Source organism: Diabrotica virgifera, chromosome 1, assembly GCF_917563875.1.
Source record: "Diabrotica virgifera virgifera chromosome 1, PGI_DIABVI_V3a".
Lineage (NCBI taxonomy): Eukaryota > Metazoa > Arthropoda > Insecta > Coleoptera > Chrysomelidae > Diabrotica > Diabrotica virgifera.
In genome coordinates, this window is record NC_065443.1 from 75,161,061 (window position 1) to 75,173,549 (window position 12,489).

The 12,489-nt window shown below is 32.8% G+C and overlaps 1 protein-coding gene across 2 annotated transcripts in view; it reads left to right on the forward strand.

The window, feature by feature from the left end:
* Positions 1–12,489, forward strand: part of LOC114339102 (fatty acid synthase) — a 172,838-nt gene that overhangs the window by 121,400 nt on the left and 38,949 nt on the right. For both annotated transcript variants that reach the window (XM_028289735.2, XM_028289736.2), the window contains exons 16-17: positions 2,110–2,401; positions 11,899–12,097. In XM_028289735.2, coding sequence (XP_028145536.2) covers positions 2,110–2,401; positions 11,899–12,097 — 491 coding nt within the window. The remainder of the gene's footprint in view (positions 1–2,109; positions 2,402–11,898; positions 12,098–12,489) is intronic.

Consider the following 12,489-nt stretch of genomic DNA (forward strand, 5'->3'; position numbering starts at 1 on the left):
ATAATTGATTACGTCATCACGCCCAGATATATGACGTCACTTGTGTGATATATATGCTAAAATATCAAAATTTAAAAATAAAAATTGACCTGTTTCGGGATTTTTTCTTAATGTCGCCGGTTTACGAAATATGGAATTTATTCCTTTCATTTGCACCATACTGTATATATAGTGTGACCAACTAGCCCGAAAAATCCGAAACATGGCCGAATTACGAAGTCGTGTCCCGGCGTCCCGGGCAAGGCTTCCGGGCCATCCGAATTTTCAACGTTTCGATAAAATTCCATTTTGAAATTTTTAATACATCATTCTCCTAATAATTCACATCAAATTGAATTGGTGGGACGAAAAAGTCGACAATTTCTAGACTCCTATACTAATACCACATCCAAAACGCATGCATTTTATATCGTCGTATATTATAGTTCTAGGAAAACTCAAACTCTGGACTTTTACCGGTTTCTGCCTTTTAATTACCGTCTTCTGAAAAGACGATTTAAAAACATGAATATCAAATAATGATAATTATATTTTAACCCAAGGTTGAATTTACATGGAAATCTAACATTAGTTGATTTTCTAATTTTTCGTTTTTTGAGAACGATTTCCGGATTGGAAGTCGAAACGTCAAAAACTATCAAAAATGGAATTATCATTACAACCCATTCCATCAAAAAAATTTTTGTCAACATAAAAATGTTAAATAATCAATAAAATGATATTAAAAATAATGGCCCGATTTTCATTGAAAAGTCCCGGATTTTAGGTAGTTTTTTCAGTCTTGTCCCGAATTCGACTAAATTGGAGTTGGTCACACTATGTATATATTATACATAAATTTAATTTTTTGTTCTTTCCCAAAAAGCTAGGGGCGGCCACGGCCTCCCTTTGCCAATGTGTATGGGCGCCTATGTCCACTATCGCTATGTTATCGACATGCCTGGTGTTAATAAATACGCCGTATACTTTAACTTTAATACCCTTATTAGAGTATGCCACTGTTTTGCGAAGGTTTTTTCATATGAGTTAAACAACATTGGAGAAAGTATACATTTCCTTACACCTTTTGTAATTGAGAGATCCTCAGATTCGTTCAAATTTTGAAGACGTACTGTTACTGTCTGGTTCCAATACAGATAGGCGATGATAATTCTTATATCATTGTCATCCAATCCCAACTCTTGTAGAGCTTATAGCAGTAGTATATTTAATAAATTGATGTAAATTGTTTGGATCAATATTCAGCCGTTGGTCTACTGCCTCATAGATGCCATGTACCTACAAGTTTCTAATGTTCTTTATCTTTCAAATTTTTAATTAAAAATCTGAGTATCTTCTTCAAACTATCTGTTCAGGGGTAAGATTGCTTTCCCTAGCCTTCTTTTCAGCCTCTTCTTGTCTTGGTCTCCATTTTACAATATTTTTGTCCTGTGATCTTTTTTGTGACTCTCGTATCGTTCGTATTTCTTTCCCCTATTTATATTTTCTCACATCATTTTGTTTGCCCTAAATATTTAAGTATATTTATTGCCATATTTTTCTGGTTTAGTTCGTCTATTTTTTTGATATCAAAATTTGATAATACACCGTTATTCTTGCTGCACCTAGGAGATTCCCAACAAACGTGGCCCAAGATGATCCCTGAAACTTTAGAGTAACCATATTGTAGAAAGCAGAAATTTATCTACATAGGCTCACAGGTGAATGTAAAAGTGATATGATCTTTCTAATAAAGTAAAAGTAAGAATATTAACATCAAATAGATGCTATTAGAGATTATTACCGAGAAAGCATTAGAATACAATAGACTCGCATTCCTGTGTTTGATCGACTTGAAGAAGGCATTTAGAGAGTAAAACTTAAAGATATAGTAATAGTACATCATAAAAACTGACTGTTTTTCTTTACGTTGTCCAATTCCAATGTCGACTAGGATGTTTTTTCATCTAGCTTTCCCCGTACTAAGTACCTACTTGCGTTTTTATTTAACCTAAGGCTAGTTAATGTGTCATTTGAAGTAGTTTGCAGTATTTTATTTGCCATGTTTAAAAAATATTTATTCTTTAATTTATAATATATATATTAAGAAACGACATTTTTAACTTTTAGCAAAGAACATTTGGATCTAATCGTTAATGTCAAGTACCTGGCCCTAAACTTTAAAGATGTTTTGGTAGCCACTGGTACTTTACAATCGATCAGAGGTACTGCACCGAGAGAAAACCCAGTAGATATCGGATTTGAATTTTCTGGATACACCAAATCGGGTAAACGGGTTTTTGGATTCCTTAGTGGAATATCATTTAGCACTCAATGTCGAGTAGAACCGGAGCTTATATGGGAAGTACCAGAGGCTTGGAGTTTGGAGGACGCTGCTACAGTTTCAGTTGTTTACACAACGGTAAGTTATTTCTATACTTTTTCTATTAATATTGTTATAAAATGAGTTAGGTGAGCTAACTAGCTAAACTAAATGACCATCAACGATTATAAATTTATTCTTAATTACAGGACAATAGGAAACTTGTCTGGCCATTATATTTTATCATTTTCTTGACATTACATTACTTCTATTATCAATACTGTCAAATACATAAAGTGGCAACCATAGAGCAATATTCACTTTCAATATTGTATATTCTAACACTCTCCCTCAATATGAAAAGTAGATAAGCTAATTTATTTAAGCTAAATTTATTCTTAATTACAGGACAATAGGAAACTTGACTGACATTATATTTTATAATTTTCTTGGCATTACATTACTTCTATTATCAATACTGTCAAATACATAAAGTGGCAACCATACAGCAATATCCAATTTCAATATTGTATATGCTAACACTCTACCTCAATATGAAAAGTAAATAAGCTAAACATTAGACCCTAAAACAAAATCATTATACAATTTTGGTTTATTTCTAAAACGCGTAGGGTAACGCCTAAATTTTTCAACACCATCATCGCTTCTTTTTGCACTTTCCATATTCTTAGATTCCACAATTTCGTTGATACCACTTTTCCCTTCTTCGGAGTTTTCATTTACACTAAAACATTCCGACTGATTCTGGTTCACTGGTTTAGCTTTAACTTCAGAAATTCGCAAATTGCATGTAACCTCAGGTTTAAATCGTACGTCGTGGCTCGATACGATTCTTCTTTCAGATGGAATCCATATTCTAAAACCATCCCTGTCATTCACGTAACCAACCAAATAACCATGTATCGCCTTATCATCAAATTTACTGCGAAAATTCTTGTTTACGTGAACATAACATTCAGTGCCAAATATTGTTAAATGTTTCAAAGTCCCAACTGGCTTTCCATACCACAATTCATAGGGACTTTTATTCTCAATTGATGATTTTCCTGTGCGATTCAAAAGATACACTGCAGTATTGCATGCTTCTGCCCACAATTCTTTGGACAACTTGCATGGGTTTAACATGGAACGAGCACACTCTACAATGGTACGGTTTTCCCTTTCAGCAACACCATTCTGCTGAGGTGTATAGGGTGGAGTGATACAATGCTCTATACCTCTACTCGCAAGAAGTTCAGATACCTTTCTATAGGGCTTTTCATCGGTTGTCATTTGTTTCGAGCTTCTGTCATGTGTCACATTATATTAATATATCTAGGTCATACGTCTTTGGTTTGTATCATTGATATATATACCAATAACGTATGACGTAGATATATTTAGATGTGACACATGACAGAAGCTCGAAACAAATGACTGTGAATGAAAAGCCCTATTGTCAAACTCTCTCCCTCCATCACATCTCAGTTGCTTTACTACATGACCATTTGTGTTTGCTTCATTTAAAAAAATTTCTAGAATGTACATACCTCACTTTTGTGTTTCATAAAGAAAACTTTCCGAAACTTACTAAAGTCATCTTTAAAACATACGTAATAACGTGCTCTTCCCAGTGATTCTATAGACATGGGTCCATTCACATCTGTATGGATCTGCTCACCAGTGACTTGTGGCCGATTGATCCTAGTTTTAAATGGCAATCTATGCATTTTTCCAATTGCACATCCATCGCAAAAGCTTTCTTTGTACCCATCAATGTCTATATTCATCTCCTTTAAGACTTTCTTTACGTGTTGCTTATGCTGATGACCAAATCTTTCATGATACACTTGTAACATATCTGTTGACTCTATGTTCGCTTGAATGGGATTGGTAGGTTTCATAACACGTATATCAAGTGCATACAGGCTATTACTGAAGTACCTAGTCATTACATATTCAAGAGTATTTTTATCATGTATATTTACACCTTTATTTCGAGTACTGTAACGAACCCTCTTTGTGCAGCAGCTTTCACAGAAAACAAATGAGCACTTGCTTCAGGAACATAAAAAACATTATTCAATTCAGCATCTTTCCATTTATTATTCAGACGCGTTTGAATTTTCACCGTTTCTTTTCCATGGGCTAACATACATACATCCTTCTTACCAAGTGATATCTTTTCAGGTTCAGCAAACTCTGTATAAGATGAGAAATATTGCTTATCTGTAGTGATATGATTTGTGGCTCCACTGTCACAATACCATTTCCCAGCTTCAACACAATTGTTAGATGAGGCACTTAAAACAACAGACAAAAAAACAGCATCATTACTTTTATTCTCGCCTAAATTCTCAGCAGATTTTTTCAATGGACACTCTCTCGCCCAATGGCCTAATTTCTTGCATCTGTGACAAGAAAATTTTTCTTTTGCACGATGTACATTTTTCTTTGACTTTGTAGTAGTTGTACTTTGGCTCTGTTTGTATTTTTCTGTCGGGCTAGTGCTTGCAACAAACGCAAAAATTCTGTGGTACTTTGGTCACGTAATTCAATGGCACACAATTTCTCAATCAATAAATTCAAAGTTTGATTCTTTGATGGTATCGTGTCCCACAAATCTTTGAAATTATCAAAGTCCTTACCCGAAGTTGATAAGATCCGACCATTTAACATTCTTTCGGATAAAACATTTTCATCATGCTTCTGCAATTCATCATTCAAATCTACAAACAGTTTCTGCAACTTCGCAACATGTGTGCTATCTTCTTTTTCATCACGTTGGACTCTAAAAAAGGCTTCAATTAACATGTTTAACTGTTGCGTACTGCTACGTTCAAATCGCGCACGTAATTTGTCCCATATTTCACTAGCGTGAGTACATGTCAATACGAGCTCGGCAACAGTTTTTCCTAGCGTACCTGCTAACAAACTTGCCGCTTTTGCATCGTCTTTTAACCATTGTTAATGCTTCTTTACTTCCAATGAAGTTGAATTTTCAGCAACCTCGGGACACTTAAACGTACCGTTCACAATGTCTTCAAGTGCATACGCTCGTAATAACATCGAAACGTGCCATTTCCATTTTGCCCAGTCTTCAGGACCCTCAAGTTTATCGACTTGAATTTTATAATCGTTATTGCTGGTCGCCATATTTTTTCACCTGTTCACAGTTCACGTAAACTGGGCCCATAACCTGTTATAAAATGAGTTAGGTGAGTTAACTAGCTAACTAAATGACCATCAACGATTATAAATTTATTCTTAATTACAGGACAATAGGAAACTTGACTGACATTATATTTTATAATTTTCTTGACATTACATTACTTCTATTATCAATACTGTCAAATACATAAAGTGGCAGCCATAGAGCAATATCCACTTTCAATATTGTATATTCTAACAAATATTACCTTGAGTAATAGTCATTTTTATTGCTGTATTTAGCTAGGTTATGCAGGGAAAGATCCAAGGAAAGATAAGCATAAGGTGGCGTAGAATATGATGTACTTGAGAAAATGGTATGGATGTACAGCAAATGAACTTTTCAGAGCAGCTGTCTCTAAACTCTGAATAGCTATGATGATTGCCGACCTCCATCGCAGAGATAACACTTAAAAAGAAGATTTAGCTGGAATACTTAAAAATGTACCTCGAAATGACTGTTAAGAGGCTACAGTAGCGATCAACAGGTAGCAACAAACGCGTTCCAAGATTGCGGCTCGAATATTTTGTCGAGATATTTGGCACACTTATTTGTAATATAATAAAGAATGGCGGTACAGAGCCCAATTTCAGAAATATATTAGTACGTGGAAATTACTCTATAACTAAATAAAATATTGAAAAAAGGAGCCTGTACCGCAATTAAGAAAAAAAATAAACTTTCTTCAAATAAACTTTTTTAACCCATGCCTAGATTTTGTGTAATCTTGAAACTACTAAAAATTTTTATTTCTAACAAGAAATCGAACATATTATAACTAAATAACTAATTAGGCAACATAGAGGAATTATCACTGTCATTTTGACAAACCTGCGTCAGATTTTCTCTAATCTGTTCTGTCATCTTTATCGATATCTGTTCAGTGCAGTAGTGTGTTAATTTAAGAATTCGTTTTTGTTGTTTCATAGGAAAGTAGTGTTTATTGATAGTTAATTTATTATATATTTGTTGTTGTTGTATAAGTTGTTTTCCTCTTTGAAAGAATAGATTGTTGTTAATTGTGAGTTTTGTAAAAATATTTCGAATTCTAATGCGAGTATATAAAGTTTTAGGAAGATTTTTTATTCTAAAAATATTATCAATAGTTTAACAAAATGGAAAAAGTAAATCAAACGAAAAATAAAGTGAAACCTTCCAAGAAAAAGTCCATTAAAAACCGCTCCAAAATTATGCGAAAATCGAAATTTGTTTCGCTTCACAACAAAAAATGATTATTTATTATTGTTTTATTATTAGATATTTCATGCAGATACCTTTCTAAATACCTATCTTAACATAAAATTTTTACCCATCTTGGTTTATTTTTATAAATATCTATTTATTAATAATAAAATCGTTTTCTATTACTTCCATTTAGCGCGACTATGATATTGTCAAAATCTTAGATAATGTCAAAGATTACCACTGTTGCAAAGTTTATGATACTATCTCCCGAAGTTATATTTTGTTTGTACCTGTTGATCGCTACTGTTTACTCTTCACATGATGTGTGATTCAGACCAAATTTAAAATCAACATACATACGCTCAAACAATTTAGTAAAAATGTAGGTACATACTTTAAAATAATCAGGGAACCACTTATTTAATATCGAAGGATCAAAATAACACTCAAGATCCAGCCAAGTACTACCCAATTACTTGTCTTCCAATTTTGTACAAATTAGCCAACAAGCTCTCCAAACCAACCATCTCCCCAAATAAGAAGATAATGGAAAAAAGAACCTCTTAGAGATGATAAAGTAGCTAAAGAAAGCGATACTGGTCTTAACATCCACACATGTAAGAAAAGTTTTGTGATATACGCTGGCGTGCCATGCCATCTAGGACTCGATACGAAAAGAGCGCCGTTAATGCTTAATATGTTTCACAGGGTAGATATTTAGGATGGGTGAATTTTCCGATATCAGAGAGTGAGAGGAATGGCTTAAATCTAGATAATAATAATTCTTACCAGAAAATCTTCCTGGTAAGGATGTGAGGTGGAAAGTGAAATTTTGCTTCCAGAAGAACCAAAAACACCCTCTTGTTTATTACAGTTCCTATTACTATTTTTGTTTACTTTGAAATGTATCTGCCAATTGAGGTCTGAATGTTTTTTTAACATCAAGCATGTTTGCCAATACTATCAATTAAACAAAATTTCAGTCTTGCCCGCACCTGCTTATATTTTTCTCTGCAACCCAGGATTTCTATCTTAAGATCCAATTCGCTGGTGTCTCTATCCCATCACTAGGGAGTAGATACCTGCCTTCTCTTCTTATTCTTCTTAAATCAGACAGGACTCGTTAGTATCTGGTAGAGCTGTACCAAAAAAAGTTGATAAATAACAAGCTGAAAATTTGTGAATAGCTTAAGGGTGTCTAGTCGGACAAACTTTGATGAGTGGGAACACTGGAACAGGAGAAGTTTTAATTGTGGAACAGTTTAAAAATTTGGAACGTCAGACTACAAAAACGTTTCATGTATTTTGTCGGACAGAACTTCCAATTAATTTGTTACCATTTCAATAAACTCTCATGCAAAAATCAGACTGGTGTTTATCACCAACAGGGCATTTTAATGAGTGGAACCAGGGCAGCTTTATCCATTAGGCAATATAGGCAGTTGCCTAGGGTGGCACATTATGAGAGGGCGGCAAGAATACTGTACAAAAAATATTTGTATATAAAAATTATGGATCTGGGTTCTGTCTAACTAAACTTTTCAGCTAGTGATGAGATAAAAATCCACACATTCTATATTATAATCGACACTCTGATAAGACACCTGAATAGACGTCTGGAATTTTATCGACTTATTTATCAACGTTTTCGTGTTATTAACAGATTTGCCGAAATTAAGCAATGAAGAAATTTGGATATCACAATAAAATCACCAATTTTGATATAAGAAGAGTTAGTGCAGTTACTGAATGTGGATATGAGCTATTACCTCCGATTTCGTTGAACCTCCATCGATTTGCATGAAAATTGGTGAGTGGTTAGAGGATATCTCAAGGAACAAAGGTGACATGGTGTCAACTTGCGCTTTTACCCTGGGGTGGATGCCACCCCTTCTCGGTGGGTGAAAATTATTTTATTAAAAATATCCCCAAAATTAGATTCAGCCATTCAATTAGAGCGACAAATTCTAAGCAAAATTTGTTACATAAAGTTATTAAAATAAATAAAAACTTTTTGAGTCATTAAAGATCAAAGATTTTAATTTTTCGTGAGAAAAATGCATGTTTTAACCGATTTTTCATAAATAACCCAAAAACTATAAGATTTTACCAAAAAGTTATTATTACCAAAATTGAAGCTAATAAAAAAATGAAATAAACTCCTTACTGGAAAAACCTTTTAATGTTAACCAAAAGTAAGTTATAATAGGTGATTGAATGTATATTTTTTTCGGTAAGTACCCAAATCTAAGTACCTATTCAAGCTTAAATAAAGGGAAAATAATGCATTTTATAACATAACCTTATTAAACATTTGTCAAGGTACTTAGAAATGTCTATAAAATGAGCCCCGAACAAGTTGATAGCATTAAAATTTATGCACCAAATATTTTTCAAAATCTATCTTTTAAAAGTTTTTCCAAAATAGTTAGTTTTTTTTAATAACTCCGTTAATTTTACGACATCAGGTTTGCCTAAAAACCATTTGAAAATTAATGGCTATTAAACCACGTTGAACCCCTTACTATTTAAAAATAAAAGATTGAATGGCCCCGGTTACATGGTTCTCGCAGCAAAATTTAAGCTTTAAACGTTTCTATCTCGGTTATTTATTACCCTACAGAAATAGTAAAAAAGTAAAATATTTGATACAGAAAAACTAAAATTTGTTTATACATAGATATATCACTTTTTACATATATTCAGAATTTTTGGAGTTATGATCAAAAGAAAATGAAAATTACAATAATTTTAAAAATTCTGATTTTTTTAAATCATATCTTTTTTCAAAAATATGAATTCTAAACCGGTCAAAATTGTTGAAATCATTATATTTTACAGGTATAGTTTATAAAATGCATTGTTTTCCCGTTATTTAAGCTTGAATACATACTTAGATTTGCGTACTCGTCGGAAAAAATATACATTCAATTACCCATAAACTCACTTTGAATTAACATTAGTTTAGTTCTTTAAGTAAGCAGTATATTCAGATTATTATTATCTTTAATTTTAATAATTATAACTTTTTTGTAAAAGCTTATAGTTTTTGAGTTATACGTGAAAAACAGCTTTAAAACATGCGTTTTTTACGAAAAAAAAAATTTTTATCTTTAATAACTCAAAAAATATTGATTTATATTAATAACTTTATATAACAAATTTTGCTTATAATTCGTGTCTCTATCGATTTATGGTATTATTTAAAAAATAATAATTTTCACCCCTAAGAAGGGGTGGCATCCACCACCACAGTAAAAGCGCAAGTTGGCATCATGTCACCTTTGTTCCTTGAGCTATTCTCTAACTACTCACCAATTTTCATGAAAATCGATGGAGGTTCAACGAAATCGGAGGTGAAAACATTCAGTAACTGCACTAAGTGGATTGAAAGGTATTTTTAGTCCTGTCGCCAGGGGGGGTACAACGGCCTCCTTTATTCAGATGGACTTACCCAAGTTTTTTATGTATTTTGACCCGTCGGACACGAATTTTTGGGTAACAGTTGATCCGGATGTCGATTAGATTGTTATAAACAAAGAACTTGAGGAATTACATAACAGCGATTTCTCGCAAATCAAAACATTTTGTTGTATTTTTTGGATCATTCTAAGCAAAAATGTTCATACAAGTTTTTTCGTAGAATGCATAGTTTTCGATATAAACGCGGTTGAACTTTCAAAAAAACAAAAAATTGCAATTTTTGAACCCGAATAACTTTTGATTAAAAAATAAGATAGCAATTCTGCTTACCGCATTTGAAATTTCAAATCAAAATTTAGCGGTTTTGATTATTTGCATTGCTAAAAATTTATTTTTTTATTGTTAAACAAAGCTATAAACACATAGTGTTTCCCGTGCCTAATACATGCGTTTTAATGCATTCTACGTAGAAATAGCCTCTCCTCTCTATAAAAAACATCACTCAAGCACTATGTGTATAAAGCTTTGTTTAACATTAAAAAAAATTCTTAACAATGCAAATAATCAAAACCGATATAATTTGACTTGAAATTTCAAATGCGGTAAGCAGAATTGCTATTTTATGATTTAATCAAAATGTGGGTTCAAAAAAAAATTCTGGTTCAAAAATTGCAATTTTTAGATTTTTTGAAAGTTCAACCGCGTTTATCTCGAAAACTATGCATCCTACGAAAAAACTTGTAAGAATATTTTTTGCTTATAATGATCCAAAAAATACAGAAAAATGTTTTGTTTTGCGAGAAATCTCTGTTATGTAATTCCTCAAGTTCTTTGTTTATAACAATCTTATCGACATCCGGATCAACTGTTACCCAAAAAATTCGTGTTCTACGGGTCAAAATACGTAAAAAAACTTGGGTGACTCCATCTGAATAATGGAGGCCATTGAACCCCTCCCTCTGGCGACAGGACTATTTGCCTAATTTTGTATTTGCTTTGCACATTTATTTGTGCATCCTAGTTGCCAAGGTGTCCGCTGAAAGGTCATTTTCGAAAATGTCAAGAATTAAAAATAATTTCCCATCAAGTATGACGCAAGAACGTGTTAACAATGTGTCGATTTTATTAAGAAAAAAATTTTTTTTTATAAGAATTCTCTGATGTGATCGAACTGGAGTGACGATTTTTTCTGTTATAGGTATATAAGCATCGTAGTTTAAATCCATTTTTAGTGTATTCTTATTTAAATAAAAAATTCTGCTTGCATTTTTTTTTTTCGCAAAAATGGTACATGTTTGAAGGGCGGCTACTAGAGAATTGCCTAGGACGTCAATTGACCTAAACGCGGCCCTGAGTGGAACACGAAGAACATGTTAAATGACAGGAATCATGTTGGTTAGTAATAGCAGTCTGATTTTTGCATGAGAGTTTAATGAAAGGGTAACAAATCAATTGGATGTTCTGTCCGACAAAATACATGGGACGTTTTCGTAATCTGACATTCCAAATTTTTAAACTGTTCCACAATTAAACCTTCATCCCTTCCAGTGTTCCGTACATCAAAGTGTATCCGACTAGACACCGTTAAGCTACTAACAAATTTTCAGCTTGCTATTAATCAACTTTTTTTTGGTACGCAGGATCCAGGCCTATGGCACTTGGTCATACCTACCTTAAAATACCTGAAAATAATATTTGTATTTAATTTTTTCTTTTTCTGTTAAAAGTCTACAACATTTTACACTATTGTCTATTGACTTTTTACTTTGTGTTTAAGTGTTATTATGCCATGTTTATACGAGGTCAGATGGAACGAGGAGAATCAATTCTAATTCACGCTGGTACTGGAGGAATTGGTTTGGCAGCTATATCCATTGCTTTAAGTTTAAAAGCAACAGTGTTCACAACAGTGGGATCAAAAGAGAAGAAAGAGTTCCTGTTAAAACGATTCCCACAATTAGAAGAAAGCCACATCGGTAAGCACATGTACTGTATTTTAAAACATTCACACCTAGTCTCCTTACTTGATTTTCTGTGTTTGATAATTTTAGTCGTACGTTTTTTTTATCTTTTTCTTATTGTCTCATTATTACTTCTTTATTGCCACATTTTCTTTAATTTTTATTCCTATTCTTTTACATGCATTCATTGGATATTTCTTGGGGGTCTGTCAATAACCCTCTGTAATAATATTGTCTCTTTTGTAAAATTTGTTTGACTATTTTAAGTTTTTGTCCATTACTAATGCTGCTTAACTTGTAAAGTATTTGCCGAAGTTGTATCATAGTCTTTTTTTTTAATAATAGTGGAGAAGTGGAGAAAAAACGCGAAACTGCCTTAAAAACAATGACGGCGCACTACCTAGAGA